This window comes from Lutjanus erythropterus, chromosome 3 (genome assembly GCF_056507025.1).
Source record: "Lutjanus erythropterus isolate fLutEry1 chromosome 3, fLutEry1.hap2, whole genome shotgun sequence".
NCBI lineage: Eukaryota > Metazoa > Chordata > Actinopteri > Lutjaniformes > Lutjanidae > Lutjanus > Lutjanus erythropterus.
Genome location: NC_139319.1, coordinates 27,390,856 through 27,416,344, shown reverse-complemented (window position 1 = coordinate 27,416,344; position 25,489 = coordinate 27,390,856). Strand labels below are relative to the sequence as shown.

Here is a 25,489-nt window from a genome sequence, read left to right as displayed (position 1 = left end):
ATTGTTAATGTCAATCTACAAAGTAGAGTAGAAGTATTAAGTAGCAGAAACTGAAAATAGTTAAGTAAAGTACAAGGACCTCATTTTTATTTTTCAGTACAGCACTTTAATAAATGTACTTATTTACATTATGTTACTGGGGCCTCCAAATCACTAAAACCGCCCCTGATGCTCTATGGTTACTGACAACACTTATCACAAAAAAAAAAGATTAAAAAGATAAATAATGACTAATCACAAAATAAGGATTTCGTATTTCCAAATATTGAGTTAGTGTCTGTCAATAAGCCATTATTTTTAGAAAATCATTTCATCATTTTAAGATACTAACTCAATATTTTGAGATACTGAATCATACTGAAATAACACGTTGTTATTTAAGAAAGATTCACGTTGTAGATCTTTTTCCCATCATATTGGCAGAAATGGTCCTCCATAGACACAGACGTGCCGGAATGAAAGTAAAATGCGGATATATTTGTCTGTCTCAGAGTCCGTGCAGTTTATATATTTCTCTTATACACCACAGAATTACAGATAAACATCAGACCTTACGATCAGAGAAAGTTTTAAACTTCTGTCCGTATTCACGTGTTCCTTCTCTTTCACTCACTGTGAGCTCTCTGTTACAACTAAAAAAAATGTCCTTTGATTTATTGTAAACAAGATGACACAACAACATATTTTATTATAATGTTACAGAACAAGAGGAGTGTGGAGAATTCTAGTATTCTATTATTAAGTACACCTCTGTGTTCTTATAAATAAAAACCTGATATCAGCTCATCATTCCCATCACCTGTATGTAAGGCTCGAAGTACTGACGCACCAGGTCTATCAATCACTGTCTTTGACAGTACCACGGTCATAAAGCACGGAGACAGGAGACAGGAGACAGGAGACAGGAGAGACAGTGGGGTAGTGGTGGTGTTCGAGGCCGGTGCACAAACTGAAGCTGTGCCCGCAGCACCTGCTGTGTTTGTGACAGAGAGGGAGACGTAGTGAGACCCAGAGGGGAAAAAGCAGGAGAGCTTGATACAGACCGACAAAACGCCGGCGGCATAAGCAACTAGCAGGGAATACAGTCGAAAACTAGTAGGCAATAAAAGAAGCTTCAAATCAGACACTACCATAATTAGTCACATACCAGTTTGATTAGCAGGAACCCTAGAAGCCGCTAGTTAAGAAAGTCTGGTTTATATGGTTCTAAGGGACTCATTCTGGCTATTTTTTATCGATCTCTGCACTTTTATTTGAGAATACTGTACCCATCAATATTCTTGCACTTCCTTACCTCATCTTAGAACCTTAAAAATCCTAATTTGTTATTTATATGAAACAGGAACAGGCTCTTTAATGATATTGTGGGTGGCTCTTAAAAGAGCCTTTGAATCAGGGTGTTAATTCAAAGTGATGAGAGCTCACTTCTTCTTGGGCGCAGTCTTCTTGGCTTTAGGCTTGACCGCTTTCTTTGCGGGGGATTTCTTGGCCGCGGGAGCTTTCTTGACTGCGGGCTTCTTGACAGCTTTCTTGGGGACCTTGCCAACCTTCTTAGGGCTCTTGGGTGATTTCTTGGCCTTGGCGGGCTTCTTTGCCTTGGTGGGCTTCTTAGCGCTTGCTGGCTTCTTTGTCGGTTTGGTCTTTTTAGGAGACGCAGTTTTCTTGACCGCGGCCTTCTTGACTTTGACAGCGGCTTTCTTGACAGGCTTCTTAGCCTTTTTGGGCTCTGCCACCTTCTTGCTCATCTTGAAAGAGCCGGAGGCCCCAGTCCCTTTGGTCTGGACCAGAATCCCCTTGGCGACCAACTTCTTGATGGCCATCTTGACGCGAGCCTTGTTTTTCTCCACATCATAGCCTCCGACAGCCAGGGTCTTCTTGAGGGAGGCCGCGGACACGCCGCCCCGCTCCTTAGATGCGGCCACAGCTTTGACGAGGAGCTCGCTGACGCTGGGACCAGCCTTCCTCGGTTTGGTTGCCTTCTTCTTGGCTGCTTTAGCCGGAGCGGGAGCTGGAGCCGGAGCTGGAGCTACTTCTGCCATTTTCTCTTGGTGTTCTGTTCCAACACTGGACAATACGAGCGTCTGACTGAACTGTAAAAATGTACAGAGCAGGAGGCTGTACTTAAACGCAACATGAGAACCGTGGAGACTCAATCCAGTCAGTTACTCCCCTGTGCGGTCTGAATGTCGGGTCACTTGTGTTTTCTCTTCATCGATAAAAGAGTCAAAACTATATGTGAGAGAAGTGCTGAAGGCTGACAGCGAAGACCCTGATAGCAGACATGTTTCTCTTCATATTGAAGTCATGTGGGTCTCTGATGTTTTCTGCATTTTGTTTGGAGAACCTCAAAAACTCACACATTCACCGTCGCGTCCAGCACTGCTGAGCGACTTTTGCCACTTATGTTTGTCCTAAAATGCTCGAAAATGCTTCAGAGCTCCATCAAAAGCAGCTTTCCAGCTGGTCCGCGTGTTTGTTCATGGACTGAAAGAAAAAACAACCATCTTTTGATGATCAATTTGTAATAAACTGAAGTTATTCTGGTAGCAGCAAACACACTGACGATGGCTGAGGCTTATGGTGGCTGACTTCCTGTCAGAGCTGCTTACTGTGTCTGTTTTGTTCTACTGACGACTAGTTGTCTTTTTTTTATTAATAATAATAGTTAGTAAACGAAAGTAAGATCAAGTACTTTGTTTGTTTGTTTGTTGTTTTTACCCTGATTTAATCTTGGGCTTTATGAGGTCGTTTTTTGATGAAAAATTCCCTCCAGCAGCAACAAACACACTGACGATGGCTGAGGCTTATGGTGCCTGACTTCCTCTTCTACTTACTGTCTGTTTCTTTCTACTGACGACTAGTTTTTTATTAATAATAATAGTTAGTAAACGAAAGTAAGATCAAGTCATTTGGTTGTTTGTTCCCCTGATTTAACTTGGGCTTTATCAGGTCGTTTTTTGATGAAAATTTACCTCCAGCAGCATCACTGATGGCGCTAATTCTGAAAATTATAGACTCATCGGCCATTCTACAATACATCCTTTCAGGTGAAATAGTTAAGTTGCTGATATTGCACATGCTGCCTCAATGAAGAGGCACTGCTACACTAAAGAGAATGACACCTTAATTGGTATATCCTGTGTTTATCCTACAATTTCTTATCAGTATGACTGTTGTGAAAAGGGAGAGTGCCATGGAATTCCCATAGCCAGTAAACGCCTCAGTTGTCTTTTTTTTTCTTTTGATCTTTTGGTCTAAAAACTACCAACAACTTAAAAACATACAAACAAGGCTTTAAATGTAAATCTCTGCTTTATTAAAAAAGTTTCCCAAGCAAGTATCAATCATTAGACAAACAATAAAGTCTTTCATGCTAAAATCTGTTATATAGACAGGTCCAAACACATCTGCACAGCAACAAAAAAAAAAAAATGCATCAAACCATCCATGCAAAAGCACCTCAGCAGCAATTTACCGTCTTGTTCTTTACATTTGTAATTCATTTTTAACAGTTGCGGGTATTCAGACATTGATGAAATAATGACAATATGAAATATACATTTCAACGAAATATCAGTGAAAAAGCAAAAATGTGTCAGACAGTCCTGACCAGAGGAATCCCTGTGTTATATTGAAACAAAACACTAACGGAGAAAAGCTCTCCAGGATAGAGGAGCTCAAACTATCCTCAAACAGTATAAAATGTACAGGGTACCTGCTGTGTCTTGCGTGATCCGACGTAGAGTTTCACTCTCGCTTACATGACAACACCACAAGTTATATAGAGAGGGTCTGCCATTAATGAGTAACGTGTTTGACTGGCAGGTTAGATTAGAAGACAGCCTATGAACAAGGAAGCCTTTTGAAGAAATGAATTCAATAGTTAGGACGTCACACACAAGACCTTTCAGACTAGTTGAGAGATTCAAGACGACAAATACACAACATTGATTATAACAGACTGACTCTCCAACTCTTTGTAGATTTAATATACAGGTTATATTCTACAAACTTTATCTATCTCAGTCAAACTAAATTAACATGCATCTTTAAACTCTAAAGTCCCTTGCAATTTGCAACCGGGTAATAAATTGATTTTTTCCAATTTCTAATCACTAGATAGAAATTCTTAGCTACACATGTACACCATTTCTCATAAATTTATAACCCTTCATATGCAGTTAGAAATTCAGCTCTTTAATGAATGAGTGGGTGGCCCTTAAAAGGACCTTTTTTTATTTAACACCAGGCAGAATAAACGGTTTAACCACCAAAGCCGTACAGAGTGCGTCCCTGTCTCTTCAGAGCATACACCACGTCCATGGCGGTCACGGTCTTTCTCTTAGCGTGTTCGGTGTAAGTAACAGCATCACGGATCACGTTCTCCAAGAAAACCTTCAACACACCGCGGGTCTCCTCGTAAATCAGACCAGAGATGCGCTTCACTCCGCCACGGCGAGCCAGACGCCGAATCGCGGGTTTGGTGATTCCCTGGATGTTATCACGGAGAACTTTACGGTGACGCTTGGCGCCTCCTTTCCCGAGTCCTTTTCCTCCCTTACCTCGTCCACTCATACTGCTGATTGTTTTCTGTAACTGACTGAAATCGAGTATGTCGGAAAAAACAGAACAGCTAAGACTAAACCCGACGTCATCCGTTCTTAAATCTTATCCGCGGACGTAATAGAAGACAGAAGGCGCGTGCTTCACTGGGCGGTACCTCAGTGGTCATGCCTACATTTTTAACAACTGAGAGTGAAAACTGTTCCCGGCCACCACGATTGAATCTGTCAATACTCACCTCACTCAGTCTCGAAGTCCAGGCTATTAAAAAACAGCCAAGATATGACTATAAATCAGCAAACTCTGCCACCAACCAAAGTGTCCAACTTTCTCCACGCGACCCAGAAAATACAGGTTTTAGGCACTTTATATGCACACAACAATATGTATTAGAATACAATTAAACATTACACGTTATAGTATATTTAAAATGAGTACTTTGAGTTGTGCTGACCTGTAAGGTTTTCTATTAGGAACAGCCAAACTGCTGAAAGTTCCATATTAAATAAATTATTAAATAAATCCCTTTAAAGATTTCTCAAAGCACCGCTTCACCCTACCAAAAAAGACATCTCCCATCAGTGTATCTATCATCAGAGCATTTACACATGCAACAGTTAGAAATAATTCATGTGGTGTTCATGACAATGGACGCTTCTTAATGTCAACAGAGAGGCAAATTAAAGATGGAAGGATCATTTCAATTGATTACAAGGTTTCTGGTTCAGAGTTAACATTAAATATACACAATATAAAATGTTAATTTTATTACTTTTACATTCAAAGGAAATGTGACCAGTTTGGAAATGACAGCCAATGAATTATTGAATATATACAATATAATAAAAACAATATTCATATAATAATATGAATATTCTGGATTTATCAAAAACTGATTTCTTCTGTTTTCAGTTCCCTCCATGGAGCTAGCTCTTCCTTCAAGTCATATGCTCCCCTGTCAAATAAGTTTGTACTTGATGACCACAGCAACAAACCCCAAAGAAAACTTTTAAGTATAAATTCTGTTTGGTGTGGTGGATATGACAGTGATCCCAAAAGAAGAGAACGACAGAAAGAAAAAACAAATGTTTAAGACTGTCTGATTCAGTATATAAATACAAACACACATACACACAAAATCCAAGGTAATACTTTAATGTGCAAAGTAATAACGCCTTGCAGATAAAAGTGTCTAAGTCTGAGGAAGGTGCTGAGGTTCAGCTAAGGTTATAAGGAGGTCAGCTATTATCTGATTGTACAGAATTGTAATTATACAGTGCTGATAAGTTAAAACAGGACATTTTCTTCTCCAGCAGTCCATGACAAAGTTGTAATTGAGACTGAACATGATACAAAGGGCTTGAACAGACCTCTTGTACCGTGGAGCAACCCAGAAAGAAGTGTTAAATAACTGCAAATTTTTTTTTGTTCTTAAAAAAATTCAAGAGCCTATAATTCTCGCAGGAAGTCTATTACAGAAATAAAGGATCAAACCTCTCTAATGCTCTCTATGAGATTATTACCTCTGTCCCTTTATTATCAGTTAAATTTTTACATTTAATTATGTTCAAGCTTACATGAAACTGGGAAACTATTCAATGAACATAACTTTAAGTTAACTGTCTTGATACAATGTGGAAAAGAGGATGATGACTGCCAACAGTCACTCAGTGGCATCAGTCTTTAAGTTAAAAAAAAAAAAAAAGAAAACGAAACAAAAAGAAATGGGAGATCACAGTGTTAAAGGTTTGTTGGAGAACAGTTAACAAGAGGGAGCGATCTGTGGTGCTTGTGCAGGCAGCATTTTCTGCAAATGTATATTCATTTTTATTTTTACATTATTCAAATAATTTGTCTTTTGTATAGCATTTGAAACACACAGAAATTATGTAAAACTATACCTCTTAATATTGGTGCCTCTTAAAATTCACTCAACCTGAGCCTTTTATATGTATGTGTGTGTCTATATATATATATATATTGCACATGCACTTTTTTCTTTTTTTTTTTTTTTTTTTAGCCTTTTGAGCCATTCTGCAGATGTAGAATCAACTAATTTTGCCTTTTCTCCTGCAGTTTAATAAAAGCAATTTGATGAAAAAAAAAAACAAAACAAAAAAAAAACTCAGTTCAGTTCAGTGAAGTTACCCTGGTTTTGTATTACTGGGGGCAGTGCAGCAGTGCAGAGGAGCTGAAAGGAAAAGGTGTAGATGATATAATTTCCCCTTAGTTACATGTGCTATGTAACAAAAGACAAATTATTAGAATCAAGTCAAATAAAAATGGATATATATTTGCGGTAGCTGGAAGGCCATCTGTCAATAAGCCCAAGTACCCTGGACAGCTCCCTCATCTGCACATCTCCACCAGCCATCTTACAGTCTTACTGTTTCTATCTTTAACTTATTATAACATGTCAAATGTGTCTGCTGCTTTTTAAATTTAAAGTTTAATTATTTAAAGGTATGGCTGCTAATATACCTGGACATATGTCTTTTTCATACAAAACTGAACAAACAATTGATGAATAAGGACTATCCTGGCTTGATGTTGGGTAGATAGCTGCGTCAATACAATAACCAGTGTAACATCTTCCAGTAAAGCAATGGAGAGCGCTTTATTTCCTCTTTAAAATACATTAAACTTAAATCCAAAGCACTTGTTCTGAACATTTTATTGACAAACTGGGGCAAAAGGGTTTTTATAGTATATAATGAGGTACTAGAAAAGGTCAGGTCCTCTGATTAGTGTGAATATATGCAATATAAACCACACTCTGACACATTAGTTATAAAAGACAGAAGTAACCAAGTAGGACACTTTAGTTTTACCAAGTAAACAATTTACAGTTTTCATGGTGGTGTAAAACCTCACAACATTCAGTTGGTAAACTTTTAGATGGCACATCAGCAAATGACCAGTTGTCTTTATAAGAAATATACAGTACAACAAATCTGATGCAGTACAGATCAGGACTGCAATAAAAAAGTGATTAACACATCAGTGTTGAAAGGTGGTGCTCAAGGCACTGTAGCACTTGTTGGACTGGTGTTTTTTTGTTATTATTATTTAATGTCTCCATTGAAAACTGTTTCAGCAATGACAGGCATGAAAGTTAATTAACTCTTTATGCACTTTTTAAAATCTCCTTTGAGTTTTACAATAAAGTCTAAGGTATATGTAATTATATTCAGTCATCAAATGTTTTCTTTGTAATGTTTTAGATTAGAAGTATGCAGTACAAAGGGCCATTTAAAGTTTTTTTTTCTCCCTTTTTCTGTATCTGTGGTTATTTGTCCATTAAATTATTCTGCAAAAACACCACAGGCTGAAACGTTAAATTATAGCCTGTCTACAGATGAAGTACTAAACAGGTCAAAGATGAACAGTAAAGGATGAAGCTCTTTAGTGAGAGTGAGGTGGCTCTTAAAAGAGCCGTTGTGGTTCGTGGTGCAGCAGACAGTTTAAGCTCTCTCTCCGCGGATACGACGAGCCAGCTGGATGTCTTTGGGCATGATGGTGACTCTCTTGGCGTGGATGGCGCACAGGTTGGTGTCCTCAAAGAGACCGACCAGGTAAGCCTCGCTGGCCTCCTGCAGAGCCATGACAGCGGAGCTCTGGAAACGCAGGTCGGTCTTGAAATCCTGAGCGATCTCTCTGACCAGGCGCTGGAAAGGCAGCTTGCGGATGAGCAGCTCGGTGGATTTCTGGTAGCGACGGATCTCTCTCAGAGCCACGGTACCGGGCCTGTAACGATGAGGCTTCTTGACGCCGCCGGTAGCCGGGGCGCTCTTACGAGCAGCCTTGGTGGCCAGCTGCTTTCTGGGGGCTTTGCCTCCGGTAGATTTGCGAGCTGTCTGCTTGGTTCTTGCCATTGTACTTTCTTTCTCTGACTTGGAGAAAAGTGTAGCGAAGAGAGGATACACGCCGCTCTTAAACTGTGGGACCGGCTGCAAATCAGTGACGCTGAACGCGTCCTCCGCCTCCTGATTGGTAAGGGGCTTCTCTTGGAGCTTAGCACCGCCTGGAGGTGCAACCCACCGCCCAAATCTCCGCTGCTGATTGGCGAGAAATCTGTTCAAAAAGGCCGCCAAACTCAGAGCAGTCAACCGCTGCTGGAGCCTCTTTTCTGGTTGGTCTTCCGAAAACCGTCGCGCGCTCCGCGGACATAAAAGGAGGATTGTTGCTGTCAGAACATCAGTTTCTTTGAGTCGTGATACTTGAAAGGATCTAAAAAATGAGTGGAAGAGGCAAGACAACCGGAAAAGCCAGAGCTAAGGCAAAGACCCGCTCCTCCCGTGCTGGGCTCCAGTTCCCAGTCGGCCGTGTTCACAGACTGTTGAGGAAGGGTAACTATGCGGAGCGTGTGGGTGCCGGCGCCCCCGTCTATCTGGCAGCTGTGCTGGAGTATCTGACCGCTGAGATCCTGGAGTTGGCTGGAAACGCTGCCCGCGACAACAAGAAGACTCGTATCATCCCCCGTCACCTGCAGCTGGCTGTCCGCAACGACGAGGAGCTCAACAAACTCCTGGGCAAAGTGACCATCGCTCAGGGCGGCGTGCTGCCCAACATTCAGTCTGTTCTGCTGCCCAAGAAAACTGAGAAGGCCGGTAAGAAGTAAAAGTACAGCACCTGCTGGAAAACAGCCCCCAAAAAGGCTCTTTTAAGAGCCAAACACTCACTGATAAAGAGCTGTTTCTTGTGTTTATTCAACATACACAATGTTGCATAATTTATGTATTTGAAAACTTTTCCACCTAAGATTATCGGCATGTAACTGTTAAGTGTAATTTAAAGCCTGTTATTGTATCAGTAATGGCAGCAGTGAAGTCAAGGGAACTCTGGGAGGGGTCAGTTCCTTTGTCGGGGAGCTGAAACCAATAAATAAAAATGCATTGTGTAAATATATGTATTTAAGTAAAGTTATGTAAGTATAATCAGGAAAAGCACTAAAGCAGGGGTATTCAACTAAAATTCATAGAGGTCCAGTTAGAGATTTTCCTAAAGCAAAGGTCTGGAACATCATTGTGTATGTGTGTGTGTATATATATATATATATATATATATATATATATATATATATATATATATATATATATATATATATATATATATATATATATATATATCCTCCTGAGACCCGGCCCATTCATTTATGTCCTTTATAATGGACATTCTGTTCACCTGCATCTTCCTTAACTATTTGAAGTTACCCTACCAACCCCTATAGTGTTCTTTAGAGGACATCCTGGGCTTTCCAGTGATGTGTCATGTTGTGGGATTGCATGCTGGGAACTTTACTTTCTTCCTCTATGAAGATGGCCGCCATACCAACAAGCACATTTTATGGAAAGAGGAGAGGTAAGTCAAATATTCTTTATTTATTGCTATTTTTACCATGATAATTATATATATTCTTGTTCATAAATATGTTAATAACAATATTTTTACAGCTGAAAACAGTTTCATTATTTCTGTTTTGAAATAACAGTCATTTAATGAATGTCAACTGTAGTGGACACCAGGACCATTTTAATGTATTTAATGACTGCACATTGTTGTAGGAGAAAGAAGTGAAGCAGAGAGGATTCTATACTGGATAGTAGAGGGAGATTCAGATTTGGAGCTTTCAGATGAGGAAAAGGATGAGGAGGATGAGTATCAGCCTGTGATAGGAGAAGATGATGATGGAGAAGGAGAGGAAGAAGATGCAGGAGAATCTGAGACAGTCAGAGGCAGAGAAGGAGCAGGAAAGTCGTCGTGCTCTGTGGACCAGGAATAACTTGTATGTTTTATTTAGTTTCAGGCTAATGTATTAAATTTTACTACCATGTTAGATTATTGTATTGTGCTATGTGTAAATGCTGTTAAAATATGCAAGTTATCTAAAAATATGCTTATAAAGATGGTCAATAGGGAGTCATATCACATCCATGACACTGAAATTACTGCATTAATCCAAATGGATGTGAAACAAATTAACTGCTACTCCTTTTATTAACTTTTATTTATTTGTGTTTTTTTCCATCCATCATAACAGATTCACACCTGTGCTACCTGGGCTTCCTGCCAATCAAGATGACCCCAAAATCCGTGAATACTGGAATCCAATCCAGTACTTTTCACAGTACATAGATGACAAAATCTTTGAAGATCTGGCAGCTTTTACAAATCAAAGACAGCTCCAAACTACAGGAGTGTCACTGAATACTACTGCCCAAGAAATCAAGAGTCAAAATGTTTTGGAAATAAAAACAGCCTGAGAAATCTGAGCCGTTAGCAGCAGTGGTGGACAAAGTACTCAACCCCAGTACTTGAGTCAAAGTATAGATACTCCTGGTCAAATATTACTCAACTACAAGTGCTCAGCCAAAATTTTACTTGAGTTAAAGTACTAGAGTACTCGGTTTTAAAAATACTTAAGTATTCAGAAGTACATGTTTTTTAATAATACTTAAGTATTCAAAAGTACAAATTACAAAGTACATTTTCTAATATCAATACACGCTGTATTGTTTTCATGATGCATTTACAGAACCTTGTAACTCTCTGAAACCATCTAATGATGCACTGATGCTTGTAGAACCACTCTGCTACACAAAGCCTATAGAAACACCTATAAAAACTTCAGCATAGAAATACAATCAAAACCAAAAAGAACAGCTATTGTCATTTTCTGATGCAACTGTATTAAAATCATATCATAAAATTAGATTGAAGCCAACTGTAAGGAGTTCTCCAAGTCTGTTAAATAACTGAGATTTCTTTCTGTCTTCAGAGGCAGTATATATACATGAATTATGTGGTATTTTTCACCCCGATAAAAACAATCCAACTTTAAAAGCTACCTGGAATAATGAATAATTATAATAAAATCTTGAGATTTAATTTTGTCTTTCTCCTGCCGTCACCATTACCGCTTTTTGTTTGAATGAAAGAGGGAGAGTTTGCTTGTTCTTGTTACAGAGCGCCTGGACGTATTTCTGCTTTTACATCAGTTCCAGTTGAGAGGAGCTCTGTGATTGGTTTCCTTTTGTGAGGAACACAGCATGTGACCAACTGCATTTTAGAAAAGAAAAAAACACCAACAGCTGACTTCAAAGCTCAGGCGAAAAGTAACAACAACCTTCCTACAAATGTAGTGGAGTCAAAAGTACAATATTTGTCTTTGAAATGTAGTGGAGTGAAAGTCAGAATACTCAAGTAAAGTACAGATACTCAAAAAATGTACTTAAGTACAGTACTCAAGTAAATGTACTTCACTACTGTCCACCACTGGTTAGCAGCGGGAACTAAGTAATGAACTGCTGTGGACAGGGTCAGCAACACTGTTGAACTGAATACATGTTTTACATTACATTGTAATGAATTATTACATACATTTTGTCCTTGCAAGCAGTAACAGAAGAATGATACAGAAATTTATTGTATTTGTTCAAATGAAATGTGTTCTTGGGTGAATATCACTCTAAAGATATAATCTGCTCATTTTTTCTAATTTTCTAAATTCAGTTCTATTTTCACACGGATATCGTCCTGTTGTCCTCTGCAGTGGACATGCTGTGAAATTAAAATAAAAAATATATTCAAAAAAATTAAAATTGTAAGGTGTTTTTTTAGGCCCAAATATATAGGAAATCACAAAAAAACAGAAATTGTAAGACACTTTTTTCCCTTGGTTCTCAGGAGGATATATATATATATATATATATATATATATATATATATATATATATATATATACACACTACTTCAGTAATAATTATATATATACATATATATATAATTATTACTGAAGTAGTGTAGTAGTTGTATCAACGTGTGTTCTGCATCTTTTTCTATTACACTACTTTTATTTTATTTAAGAACAATGGTAATATAAAAAAGAAGATAAGACAGGTCTATTAAATGAACAACTATAAATTACTAAAGTAAAAATACTCTAAAGTAACTTTACTTTTACTGTAGATTTACTTTTACTGTTTTTACTTTACTTTCTTTTTTTTTTTACAAGTACAAAGGTAAAAGTAGAGGTAGTAATGTCTGCAGAAACCACAAACAGAAGATGTTACTAACTCTTAACTGAAACAGTCACCAGAATGTTTTGTTAACATGTTAAAATCACAACATGTTTGTTCTGGAGCAGGACAGACGCTCCCAGACCCCCAGAGGACAGGGGACAGAGGACAGAGGACTGGTTTACCAACAATTCAACTTTTTCCTACTCTTATGAGTTTTCAGGTCTGCATTTAGTCATCAAAAAATAACGATAAGAATACTATTAAGGTACAACAACAGCAATAAAAATGTTGATTTTTCAAAAAGGAAACAATAACATGCAAGATTTTTTAATTGTAATGAGGTATTTTTACATTGTGGTATTAGTGTTTTTACTTAGAGAATCTGAGTATTTTTCCATCACAGCAGGTCAGTGATCAGTGTTTCAGTGACTCTCTGTGGATCAGTGAATAGTGTTTTATTTTTGTTTCTATTTTTGGAGCTGCGCACCTTTTTCGCTCGTGTCTAGAAGGTAACTCTTTATTTGCTCTCGCGAGATTTGTGTTCATTATTTCTAGAAAAATAATCAAACTCGCGCGAGCTTTCGCAGGTCTAGGGTTCCCTTCTAGACACGACCCTCTCTGTCTCTCTGTCAAACTACAGACAGCAGACTGTCTGTAAACAGCACGATGTTTCACTCTGCAGTGTGTCACACAAAGACTTTATTTGTGTGGACATCCAGGTTTGGTTTGTCGTCAATTTTGTCATTTTTATTTTTTAATCAGTCCGAGAGGACGACGGTATCAGTGATTGATTAGTGATCAGTCTGCCCTTCTCTCCTCCCTCACCTGTTCACTTTGCTGTGAGAAGGTCTGAAGGTTTCTCACAGACAAACACAGACTCTCCTGTTTTACGTCCTTATACAGTTGTTTAATTTTATATAAGTGCATCTGGTTGGTGTCGATGTCATTAACCATCATGTTAATAAACTCCGTCATTAACAACAGTCTCCTCCACACGCAGCTTCTCTGCAGTTGGTCTGTGTGTTTCCGGAAAGACTACAAAAGTTGCGCCAGTTAAAATAGAAGCGTCCCGTCAAAATTTAAAATCTCTTAATAATTTATTGGTTTTGGGCCGGGTCCGTATAGGACGGCGTCTAGGTCCGGACTCGGACTGCGGTCCGCCAGTTAGAGACTGAAGTATTAAAAGTGAAAGTACTAAATGCAGAATACTGTATAAAAACAAGGAGAGGTGTGAAGTTCAAGAGAGGAGAGCAAAGGAAAGGAATGATGAATAAAATAGGGTGAAGGGAAGGTACTTAGCTCAACTGAACTGAACACAGGCCTACTATAATACTTACTGGTCTTTGAGGAGGCAGGATCACACAGATGCTCTTATAGATGGTGAGCCAAGCCTTTTTAAGATCAGTCACATGACTTTGTTGTTATTATGTCTGGAGGATAGGTAACAAGGATGGCCTCATTTAGAGTAAGACCATAGTGACAGTCTGAGTTAGGTTGAAATAGATCACAGCTCGTTTCCACCATAAGCAGTCTATGTGTTATCATTAAATAAAAAGGGAATACTTCTGATTTATGAGGACAAGCTGTAAATTAAATGTAACACATATTAGATACAGATACAAACAGTGGAAGAGGAAGGATTAGCTTCTCAACATTAAGGCACCCCATTGGAATTTTAAAGTTTGTGAATACATGTTCCTTTAATATATATATATATATATATATATATATATATATATATTTACAGCTTTTATACATTGATACATTGATTACAGTTTTGAGACAGTTATGAGTGTGCTATTCAATATCTACAATATTGCATTATGAATAATCATGCTAAGCAGGGCAAAGTGTAGCAGTTGCAGGCAATTTGCAGAAAGTCACGTACACCGAGCTGAACGACAGGATGTAAGCACAAAATGTACTGCTTTAACAGGTAAAAATAGGAACTGTGTTAAAACCACACAAGAAAAATATGTCTGTCATTTGGGGGTCAGACGTAGGTGAGAGGATATCAGACAGGAGCTGTTTGTGCATATGTTTCCAACTTGACTTCCTCGAAACAGGGCGCCAACACAGCTGAATGAGGCGCGTGCACACTGTTGCTGAGCGGGCCAACAGCCAATCGGAAGAGAGAGCCACCTACATTCTCTAGTTTGTCTCTGTATAGTATAAAACAACTGGGTCAGGATAGAATAGGCAGTCAGACTTCGTGAACTGACAAATACTCTGTTGCTGTCAGGGAATAGAAGATCTCGACCCAGAGCTCTACTGAACTTTGATTGCTGGAATAAATACTGATCTAAACCGGATATCTTCTCCTATTGCTTCATCTTCATCTTCAGAACTCGCTCACACATGTGATGATTTTAATGGACTAGAATGAGCAGGAGTTCAACAAGTTCAGTCTGTATTCTGAGTGGTTTTGAGATATTGATCTTTAAAAATTATATGTAGAACAAGCCTACATAAAATGCATTCAGTTCCATTGGAACTGTTGTGTAAGTTTATATGTAAAATGTAATATACATACATACATACATCCCTGACTCAGGTAGTGTTTTGCAATAGAGGGGGCAACACTGCAAGATAATATTGCTATGTAATAACCCACAAAACATTAAAAAATATATATGAAATAATAATTAATACAAGAATGCAAGTGCACACCACCCTGGACAGCTCCCTCAACTGTTACTCGGGGCACATTCAATCTGAAAAGATTGTGCACCATTTTGCTATGTTTTTCAGATTGAACAGCACAATTCCTCAAAACAGTGCGCAATTGTGTGCAACGGGATTAAAGACATCTTTCCTCTCATTTGTTGGGTGTGCCACAAGCGTTACCCAATCAGTTACTGCATACTAAAAGGTCGATGCAGTGATATAAGGTGTTCAATGGAGCTCTGTTTCTGTTTTGTTTTGCTGTTTTGTCAGGGCTTAACACAGCTTTGTTCTCCAGTAAACGTAAAACACTGCATGACTTACTTTTCCACCACCCTGCCCTTCAGCCTTAGTTATTATTTTAACAACATCCTGACACTGACAAAACCAACAGCTAATTCTGATTTTCCAATAAATTAAAGGTACAAGTGTGGCATAAAGAACAACACTGTGGGAGAGGAAGGTTCTCCATAGAACTATCCCATCGAGAGAATCATGAACACAAGACTGCAGTGACGGCTCTGTTGGAGCTTTTTGTAAAACTTTATTTGGATAATACAGTGACCACTTGGTAATCATTATACAACGATAAAAGGCAACAACACACTTCTAAGATAAATTTTAGCTCTTTAAGGACAGGACGTGTGGCTGTTAAAAGGACCATTGGACTGTAATGACGAAGAAATAGACTGTTCCTCCCTTACCTTGTCCTCTCATCGTTACTGTTTTGACTTTCAATAGGCAGTACTCTCTATGTAGATAGATATAGGCTGGTTCCTGTAGGGACAGCTCAGGACTGGCAGTCCTCTTCAGTCCTTGTTTTCCAATCAGAGTTGGTCCGGGCTGGGGAATGGGGTGGAAAGAAGAGGTTACCAAGTTCACCATTAGTTCACCATCACCTCACCTCACTCACCATAATCATACATTTCAAATCTCTCTCTCTTTTTTTTCTCTTTTTATACTTTCTTCTTTTTTATTTTTATTTTCGCCCTCTTTTTCTTGAGTTTAAAAAAGTGGTACAAAGAATAAAAGCACATCATAGCTGCCCCATGATTAAAAATAACAAAAAGTATAAGAAATGAAATAAAAAAAATTACAATAAGAACCCTAAAAATTGTTGTCCTTTATGTGTAATGGTGTCAGGGTACTTTGTCAGTATTTCAGTAAGACAGACAGTGGAGTGCTGCAGAGGTATCTTGACGGGTCAGTCTTTTCCTCCTATATGGTCTGTTGCAATGATGGACTGTTTTCAGCTCTTTGTATATATATTTTTTCCCAGGATGATAATTTCTTTCCTGCAGGGTCATGAGGCCGGATAGTTTGTGGGTTTATTTATTGCTTGTATATCTGGGTAGTCTGTAGCACATTTTTATGGCAATATTTTGGATAACCTGGAGTTTTGTGAGTTGTGTTGTCCTTACATTGCACCAGGCAGGCACTGTGTATTCAAACAGTGGTCTGATGTATGACTGATACACCCGCACAGCTGTTTCAGGATTGGCTCTCTTTCCAATTGCAGCCACGTGTGCTGTCCACTGCATATTTTCTTGAAATGTTACGCCAAGAAATTTTGCCGTGGGGGTGGTCTGGAGAGTTTGTCCATATAGGTTAAGGTTTACCTGCTTATTTTTGCATGGATGTTTTGAAAAGGGAGCTCAAAACCAAGAAGCTGGTGGTGGATGTCTGCACAAATCTGTACAAACTATCGAGTATAAACAGTGAAACATTGGGTATTGACAAACCTGCAGCACACAGTAAAAGACACAGTCAAATATTTATATTTTCTTTGTCCCGACTTATTACGACACATGACCCTCAGAACTTTAATGACATGTGTTCAGACAGTTCAACGGTCGCTCTGGTGTTGCGCATGCTCCCTGTCTCGAGCACAACTCAACCAATCCTGTGCAAGCAACAGCACATTGGGCTTTGCATCGGCACATATATATAAAGCGTTCAGACGGCTGGTTGGTTATGTGTCAGAAACACTCTCGAAGCAAATATGCCTGAAACAACCAAAGCACCGAAGAAGGGCTCTAAGAAAGCCGTCTCTAAAGCCACCAAGAGCGGCTCAAAGAGGAGGCGTCCCAGGAAGGAGAGCTACGCCATCTACGTGTACAAGGTATTGAAACAGGTCCACCCTGACACCGGTATCTCTTCCAAGGCTATGGGCATCATGAACTCGTTTGTTAGCGACATCTTTGAGCGCATCGCCGGTGAGGCCTCCCGTCTGGCTCACTACAACAAGCGCTCCACCATCACCTCCAGGGAGATCCAGACCGCCGTCCGCCTGCTGCTGCCCGGTGAGCTGGCCAAGCACGCCGTGTCTGAGGGAACGAAGGCTGTGACCAAGTACACCAGCTCCAAGTAAACCTGCTACAGCTAATCTCTAGAAAACAAAGGTCCTTTTCAGGACCACACACCACTTCGAGTAAGAGCAACTTTCCTGCCGCTTTACATGTTTGAAGTCAGGGTTTACAGAGTCTGAAATTTAGCTGAGCTGTCATAACGAATTAAGAGCCGAAGCTTGAGACTACTTTATAAATGCGAACTCCTGCCTTGATCGTTTTGATTTCTGACTTGGTGTAGATAATAAAACGATTGCTTCGGACGTGCATGTATTTCAGTTATGGCGTCAAACTGCTGCCGTTACTTTCCTCAGTTTCCTCTCTGCGTCTCGCTGGACGACCGCTGCCTCGCGCACGGAAAACAAGCGCTCCTCCCCCTTCTCTTAGTTTCCTCCAAACAGTGAAACGACTGACGTCGCATCACCAACCAAAATGCTGGAAAATAACGTATGAAAGAGTGTTTGACAGCAGAGTACAGAGCCACGAGGCTCCCGACCCACACCGACGTTATGTCATTGGGAGAGCAGATGACACGTAGCATCACCGTCTGAAGACTGCTGTGGTTTTGATTGGTGTGAGGGAGCAGGGTAACACGTCATCTTACTGCAAGATGCGTTTTAAAGTACATATTCTCATTTAGGCTACAGTATCTTATTTACAAATTAGATTCCGAATAAGATGTTAACAAACTGTGTATTGTAATGGGGCTTAATTGTATTATACTGAATTGTTAACTATGTAAAACTTACTAAAGATGTATCATCGATCTAGATACACATCCCTATTTTTTACTTCATAATCATTACTTTCTCATAATTTTGAATTATATTTCAACTTTTTATCTCAATTATGATTTAACATGGTATTATTTTTATTTTATTTTTTGGCAGAAATTGGTGCCCATAGAATGTATCATTTAATCCTGTTTAAAAAAAAATGGTACAGTGTGTAAAATGAAAATTTAGCCTGAAAGACACAACATCCATGATTTCCACATTTGAAATGTTGACTCTGAGTCAGATCAAATCACAATTTTCCCCTTTGTGTTAGTCCATCTCAGATGAGCTCAAGCCCAGAAGGTGGCAGGGTTTCTAGATGTTGATATCTGGCTTTTGCTTTGCATGATATAGTCTTAATTTGCATTTTAGATACAAGCTGAATAATATCCTTGATACACATGATGGTTTTAATGCAGTGTTCCCTGAGGGATTGCAGGTCACATGCATTCAATGTTTTTTTTTTTTCATCCTTGGCCCTTAAAGTGCAAAGATTTCTCCAGATTCTCTAAATCTTTTAATATCATGGATTGTAGATTGTGAAATCCCTAAATTCCTTGAAACTGTGTTCAGAAATGGTTGAACTCTCACCTTATCCTGGCCCTTGAACAACTGAGCCATGTGAGGATGCCCCCTTTTATTTATTTACTTTTAAAATTTAGTTTGGCAGCTAAAAGTTTAGCAAGAAACATTCAGCATATCAATCAAAATACATTTTTCTGATGCAGTAAAATTGCAATTACGTGCATGGAATGGGACAACCGTTTTTCACAGCTTTGTGATGAAAATGCTGATTATTAATTGGAGCGGTTCTTTTTGTTTTTAGATTGCAGCCTTTCATTCAAGAAACCATAAAACACCCTTATAACTCAGACTGAACATGATACCATGGACTTTTAGTTTATCTCAGAACTCTTGTGATCAGTAGTATTCCATTAAGAGGTGGTGCTGTGTATCGTATTCTTCACAACATATCACTGGTTACAAATAGTCACGTCCACAGTTCTTGTTTAACTTCAATTTGAATATTTTGTCTGTCATCCTCTGCACTGATCCAAACTCCTTCAGTTTTAATACAGTTTAGTACTCTAGGCTTTTTCATACAGGTTCAAATGACTGAATGTAAAAAGACCATCTCCAGCTGAATTTCACAACACAACAGTGATGTCATCTGCATCCGTACAGGCTGCGACCTTGTACACTGGTCCTACACATGTACCTGCTACGTGGCTGTCAGTGTTAATAAGTTTAATCAGGGGACTTATGACTAAGATGTACAGAGCAGTGCTCAAAGGACAACCCTGCTTTACACCTCTCTGCATTTCAAAAGGCTCAGCTAAAACGCCATTAAGACAGTCACACTTATTAATGCAACTCAGACAGCTGAAGTCTGATAACAGCTTCAGGAGGCCTTCTTCTCAGACACACAAGATGAATCCTGTATGGCTGATAATACAAACCTATTCTTCAAGCCTTCAACTTTCCAAAATTGAGTTCACTCACCCAAGAGACAAGGAATTCAAATGCATTTGATAGTTTGTCAATTTATTGCATTAAGGCATTTGATAAAATACAGAATAGCCTTCAAATATTGGCATCATATGGCATGTAATTAGCTCCATAATACAGTGTTAAGGTATGATACTCAATCTAAAATATAAAGGATTTACTCTGGTAAATATTCAGAGGCTAATGTACTAATAGAAACCCCTGCTGCTGTGCAAAGCATATCACAAAAGTACAGTTAGAATGACTACATGTTGACCCATCACCAACAAGTGACAAATTATACATCAACCAAGCTATCACAAAAATTTGTGTCAACATTTACACCAACATTGCTGTATTTTGACTTATACCACTTTGATGAACTGAACAATTTCCACTCTGTGTTTCGTCTGTGTTGGCATTGTGCAAAATTGGTTGAGGTAATAACATGAAAGGATAACACAGTGAGAGGAAAGGAATACAGTACAGATACAGTGATTTACACTGATACTATCAAATGTGAACTAGTTTGTAACTGCATCAAAACATCCCAAAGACCCATATTTTGTGTGCAAAAAAAAGCATAAAAGATCCAGTGTTTTTTGCAAAAATGGTACAGTAAGGAGCACATACACCTCAAGCACAAATATAATGAAATTGAAATGGCTTGTTAGAAGAGAAATAGTTTATAATATACCCATTATGTAGAAAAATAGACCAAGAAAAGAATGTGTAAAGTCTGTAGAAAAACTATTCATTGACATGAATACAGTGATTTGGCCAAATATAAATGAGTTATATGGAATGTAACAGTAAGGCTATAAGATGATTGTCAAGGGAAATACAAGGCTAAATCCTCTCAGAAAAGTCTTATTTAATATCTTGCAATGCCAATGTTTTTTTTATATTTGCATATTGAATGTGGTCATTATAATATTTCCCTCTTAGCTCCCCTCCGTTCACTCGGCCGCAGGCTCGGATGCTTCGGCCTGCACATCCACATCCTCATCACTGTCCAGGCCAGAGCGATTCACGGCGCGCCGCATATTGAAGGGCATGTCACGTCTTTAAAACAAACAAAAGATAGGGAATACACTATTATAGACTATAATTGAGTTTATAATCAAAATCGAAGACAAAAACACAAGTTAACCATTTGATATCTTTGATATCCTCACCCAAAGGAAAAAGTTATGGAAAAAAAGATTCCTTGTCTTTTTTCCTTGGGGATATTAACAATAATGTTTTTTCTTTTATTAACAGACCTCACAGTTTTTATATAGGCCTTCTCCACACAGGCTGGATGTCACATAGACCTACCAAAAACTATAGAAGAGATCAAATAAAAACTTAAAATCTACTATTATTTAAGTAAATGTATTATCTTTGCATTGCTACCTTTATTCCTAAATGATATGATTTAGGGACCATTTAGTTGAGCATGTTTTTAGAAAAAACAAACATACTATGAAATTATTTCAGCATATAACAAAACATATAATGGTATAATATTAAGCTATGAGGTTAAAAAAATTCTGATCATTTATCCTTGTTAATGATTCATTTAATGTCCATTTTAATTGCATTAGTTTAGCTTTACTACCTTTACCATGAGTGACAATGTTTTTAAAAAAATGTACAATACAATTATTAACTTAATACAATCCAAAAAAGTCTGTTTGGTAAGACGTCTACATGCTTTTTCAGTCCATCTCTGATCAGAAAGTTTGAAAATGTCTGCAATGACTTTTTTGTTTCTAAGGTTAGCATATTTTTTTGACATATTATAGTTTCAATTAACGGACACAGCGCTATCTAGGGGACTTTTTTTGGCATGATATGCCTAAACCCAGTGGTAGAGATGGCTCAATCAGGTTGAATTAACAAGTTTCAATAAGATACAGTGACTTAAATGTGCTGCAAACATTTGCGCACAATGTTAAAGGGTTAAGAATACTACACTGATTTAGCACTGCACTTTTATAATACTATTGGACTCAAGATGGACAGTTGTTGATGGACAGATTCTTTTTTTGTCCCATTTTAAAACTTGTAGGGTTCAGCCCCAGCTGTCACCGACTCAAGTGACATGACCCGAGGCCACAAAAGGCTCTATACAACTTTTTTTAAACATGCAGTACTCCCGACTCCCGGTGCCCCACCCTTTTTCATTCACCTTCTCTGCCTGGTAATCGCCTACGTCTTTCAATCCACATCCCCAGCATGTAACACAAGCTTTCCATTAAACATGTGCACTCTCCATGGTCCAGCTGAGACAAACCTTCCTGTATCACTTGTGTAATGTCTTGCATGGCCCTGAAGCAGCTCTTACAAGTCTGAGAAAGTAACCCAACTCTTTTCACAGGCCGAGTAATACTCTCATGACAAGTAAACTGATCCTTATGTGTAAAACTGATTCTGTTTAACTCATTAAATGCTCCACACTCAGTTGTGAGATGAAAACTATTAAGCACAAAGAGGAAAAACAGATAAAAGTTAAGATTCTTCTACCTGAGCTTGCTCTTCAGTGTGCTGACTTCACGGTTCATAGCGTCTGCCGACTCCGTGGCATCATCCAGCTCCCTCTGTAGCTTCCTGCGGTAGGCGTTGGCTCGTGTCACCTCCTCCTCTGCCTCCTCCAGCTGACGCTTCAGCTGACGCATTCGGCTATTTGTCTTCTCCACCTGAAAAAAGGGGTTTCACTTAGCGTGGAGAATACCAAAACAAGAACAAGTGCTACAAGCAGCAAAACAAGCAGATCAGATTCATTGTGCAGTCTCTCTCCTCCCTTTAAGGAGTTAAAGGTAAAAGGAGATTAGCCACGAGGCTTACCTGGTCTTTGTATTGCTCTGTGTTGCGCCTCTCATCATCAACCTGCAGCAGCACCTCTTTCAGCTTCTTCTCTGTCCGCCTGGCCAGCCTGGAGGCCTGCTGACGCTCCCTGAAATGAGTAGAATAGCAAATGCGGTGTGAAATCAGTACACATTCTCAGGACTCTGAATGTAACGTTATGTTTTTTGTAAACTTAATCAGTAAAGCACACTTGATATCACTTGATAAACTCACTGCCATCTTTCTTTAGTGAATTATGTATATAAAGTCATAATTATTGAAAATTAGGATCTATGGATTTGTAACAACAAACAATTACAAAGAAGATAAAGCAGAAATGAAGGTCTTGAGTCACCGAAGAAAAGTTTTCTTTAAACACAATCCACAGTTGTGTGGATTAGATTACCAACTGACTACAGCAGGTACCAAAGTGTTCTTTGCACTGGCACTCACTTTGATTCAATGTCGAGCTGTTCTTCCAGCTGAGCGATCTTGGCCTCCAGGGTGGTGATGGAGGATTTGTACTTGGACTTGATGGTTCCCTCAAGCTCCTGAAGCTTCAGTTTCAGCTCCTTGTTCTGGCGATCCAGCTGTGAACGAGCCCCCTCCAGCCGCTGCGAGGAGCTGCGCTCTGCTGCCAGCTCTGTTGTTAACTGCTCAGTCTAATGTAAGAAACACACAGTGGGGAGGTACTGTTAAAGTAAAGTATACCCTAAAAGAGTGATCTCCATCACTTTTTGAGTTTTTGCCATTTTTGGCACTTATATTCTGAGTGTTGCAGTGAAGAAACAACTTTGCGATGACTTTTCAGTTGTCATCAGTAACAGAACTCTGAGGAGTTTGTCTTAATAACATTACATTTCTTTTTAATGTGTTCAGCCATGGTGGGCATCATTATTCCAGCCAACTCTTTCTTCCCTTCATTCTAAATGTTTTCTCCTACTTGCAAACAAAGGTAAAATTATCAGCTGTGTGTCCCAACCTGCAGTGTGTTTCTCTTCAGACGATCGTTGACCATCTCGGTGTTGAGCTGCTCCTCCTCAAGCTCCTCTTCCAGCTGGGTGATACGAGCCTCCAGCCTCCTCTTCTCATCTGCCAGCACAGAACTGGCAACAACAAGTGAGGGAAATGAGTGTATGTTTCCTGTAACTGTAATGCATTCTCCAGATGGCAGTTGCCTGTCATTGTACACTTTTTGTGTATGGACTTGGTTAATTAACAAAGTTTTACTATGCAATCTCTGTCGTAGTAACTGCAGATTTGTTTATGTGGAATGTGGATGCATATTTATTAAATTTATATAGTAAAATAAAATCTAAAATGTGACCGTGTTTGTTGGGCTCATACTTCTTGGTGTTGCTGCTGTTAATCTCATCCTGCAGCTCATCTCTCTCGGTCTGAATCTGTCTCTTCAGTCTCTCTGCTGTGGCCAGATCCTGGAGGAAGCAGAAGATAAAAGTATATTAAGACTTTAAAGCCTGATACTGCAGAGCCTGTTGGGGCAGTGACCTGTGAACAGTGTGCAAATCTAGTTAACTGCATACACTACACATGGTTTTAACCAAGGACTTAAAAAAATGGTATTGCAATGAAATCCATTGCACTGAATAGAGCCAGTGTACTGAGTCATTATTTGCCATTATTACTTTCATACCTCCTGGAAGTGCAGGGCGTCTGCCTCCATGGACTTGAGCTTCCTCTCAGTCTCCTTGGCCGCACCGACGGCTTCGTCTCTGGACAAACGCAGCTCATCAACCTCTCTCATCAACTCTTTCATTTGGGCCTGGAGGGTACGCATGCAGACAGCAGAGATGAGGTTAAAACACCCATCACTATCAGGCAGTTTTTCAATCAATGTATGTGACCACAGTGACCACTTTGGTTGAAAAACGGTCATCAAGACTGAATGGACAGGTGCTTAAAGGTATACTATGCAGGATTTGACAGCTGCTGTTTGTACACACACCATTCAACGTTGGCCTCTCCTCTCTGGCACATCAAGCAAGAGAGACAGAGAATAAGCAGTGAGCTAGAGACTGAATGAAGAGAAGGTGCAGCATTGGTGAGGACAAAACAGTAAATCTGAAAAAATAATGATAAAATAATATCACAGTACAGTATTGTATCAATGTTATGATACAATACTTTGTGTACTTTGTGTAGCTCAATCAATACATTTTCACAGAGTTTCAACCTCACACCCTGTGCAGTCTTGGCCTACACATTGGCCTGGTTGGATTCCTGTATAATATATCTTTAAAAGGACCAAATTGTTATTTTCTTATCATAAAAATTATTGTTATGTTCTCGTATATTAGAGACCAGTTCAAGTCATAGATTGTAGATAATATATTTGTGTCACTTCATTAAACTTTTTTGTGTTAGCCTGTGTATTATGAGACCTTTCATCTAATTTCTAAGTGATATGAGGCTCCAGTTATTTATTTTAATTTATACCACAGTCAAATTAGAGATCTAATTATGGATAATCCGGAAAAACTAATGTCTGGTAATATTTTTGTCTGTGTGTGTATGTATGTATGTGTGTCAGTCTATTATACCTGGAGTTTTTTCAGCTGTTTGAGGGCTTCATCACGGCCCTTGTTGGCACCATCAATCTGGAGTTCCAGCTCTCCCAGGTCCATCTCCAGTTTCTTCTTGGATGACAGGGCCTGAGTCCGCTGCCTGCGTTCATCTTCCAGTTCGACCTCCATCTCACGCACCTGACAGTAAATCATAGACATTTAGTCACTCAAACCATGATTCAGCATTTTCTTCAACAATTGTATGTGCAAGT

The 25,489-nt window shown here is 39.0% G+C and overlaps 5 protein-coding genes and 1 pseudogene across 5 annotated transcripts in view; 2 read left to right on the top strand and 4 right to left on the bottom strand.

The window, feature by feature from the left end:
* Positions 1-1,158: 1,158 nt before the first annotated feature.
* On the bottom strand, positions 1,159-2,629 carry LOC146330167 (histone H1 pseudogene; annotated as a pseudogene).
* A 1,580-nt stretch (positions 2,630-4,209) lies between these two features.
* Positions 4,210-4,584, bottom strand: LOC146330166 (histone H4). The gene has a single exon (XM_084713299.1). It carries the CDS (start codon positions 4,573-4,575, stop codon positions 4,264-4,266), a length of 312 nt encoding a protein of 103 aa, XP_084569425.1. The 5' UTR covers positions 4,576-4,584; the 3' UTR covers positions 4,210-4,263.
* A 3,354-nt stretch (positions 4,585-7,938) lies between these two features.
* Positions 7,939-8,441, bottom strand: LOC146330165 (histone H3). The gene has a single exon (XM_084715659.1). The coding sequence runs from the start codon at positions 8,436-8,438 to the stop codon at positions 8,028-8,030; it is 411 nt and encodes a 136-aa protein (XP_084571785.1). The 5' UTR covers positions 8,439-8,441; the 3' UTR covers positions 7,939-8,027.
* A 20-nt stretch (positions 8,442-8,461) lies between these two features.
* On the top strand, positions 8,462-9,188 carry LOC146330164 (histone H2A-like). The gene has a single exon (XM_084715657.1). The coding sequence runs from the start codon at positions 8,801-8,803 to the stop codon at positions 9,182-9,184; it is 384 nt and encodes a 127-aa protein (XP_084571783.1). The 5' UTR covers positions 8,462-8,800; the 3' UTR covers positions 9,185-9,188.
* A 7,899-nt stretch (positions 9,189-17,087) lies between these two features.
* LOC146330163 (histone H2B 1/2-like) lies at positions 17,088-17,668 on the top strand. Its single transcript, XM_084713286.1, has one exon. It carries the CDS (start codon positions 17,251-17,253, stop codon positions 17,617-17,619), a length of 369 nt encoding a protein of 122 aa, XP_084569412.1. The 5' UTR covers positions 17,088-17,250; the 3' UTR covers positions 17,620-17,668.
* Positions 17,669-20,617: 2,949 nt separating this feature from the next.
* The window catches only part of LOC146330162 (myosin-9-like), a 31,619-nt gene continuing 26,747 nt past the window's right edge, over positions 20,618-25,489 (bottom strand). Inside the window, exons 36-43 of the mRNA XM_084715656.1 lie at positions 25,254-25,415; positions 24,347-24,475; positions 24,040-24,128; positions 23,675-23,798; positions 23,146-23,354; positions 22,693-22,801; positions 22,372-22,544; positions 20,618-20,925 (exon numbers count right to left, since the gene is read on the bottom strand). Of these exons, the coding sequence (XP_084571782.1) occupies positions 20,820-20,925; positions 22,372-22,544; positions 22,693-22,801; positions 23,146-23,354; positions 23,675-23,798; positions 24,040-24,128; positions 24,347-24,475; positions 25,254-25,415 (1,101 nt within the window). The 3' untranslated portion in view covers positions 20,618-20,819. The remainder of the gene's footprint in view (positions 20,926-22,371; positions 22,545-22,692; positions 22,802-23,145; positions 23,355-23,674; positions 23,799-24,039; positions 24,129-24,346; positions 24,476-25,253; positions 25,416-25,489) is intronic.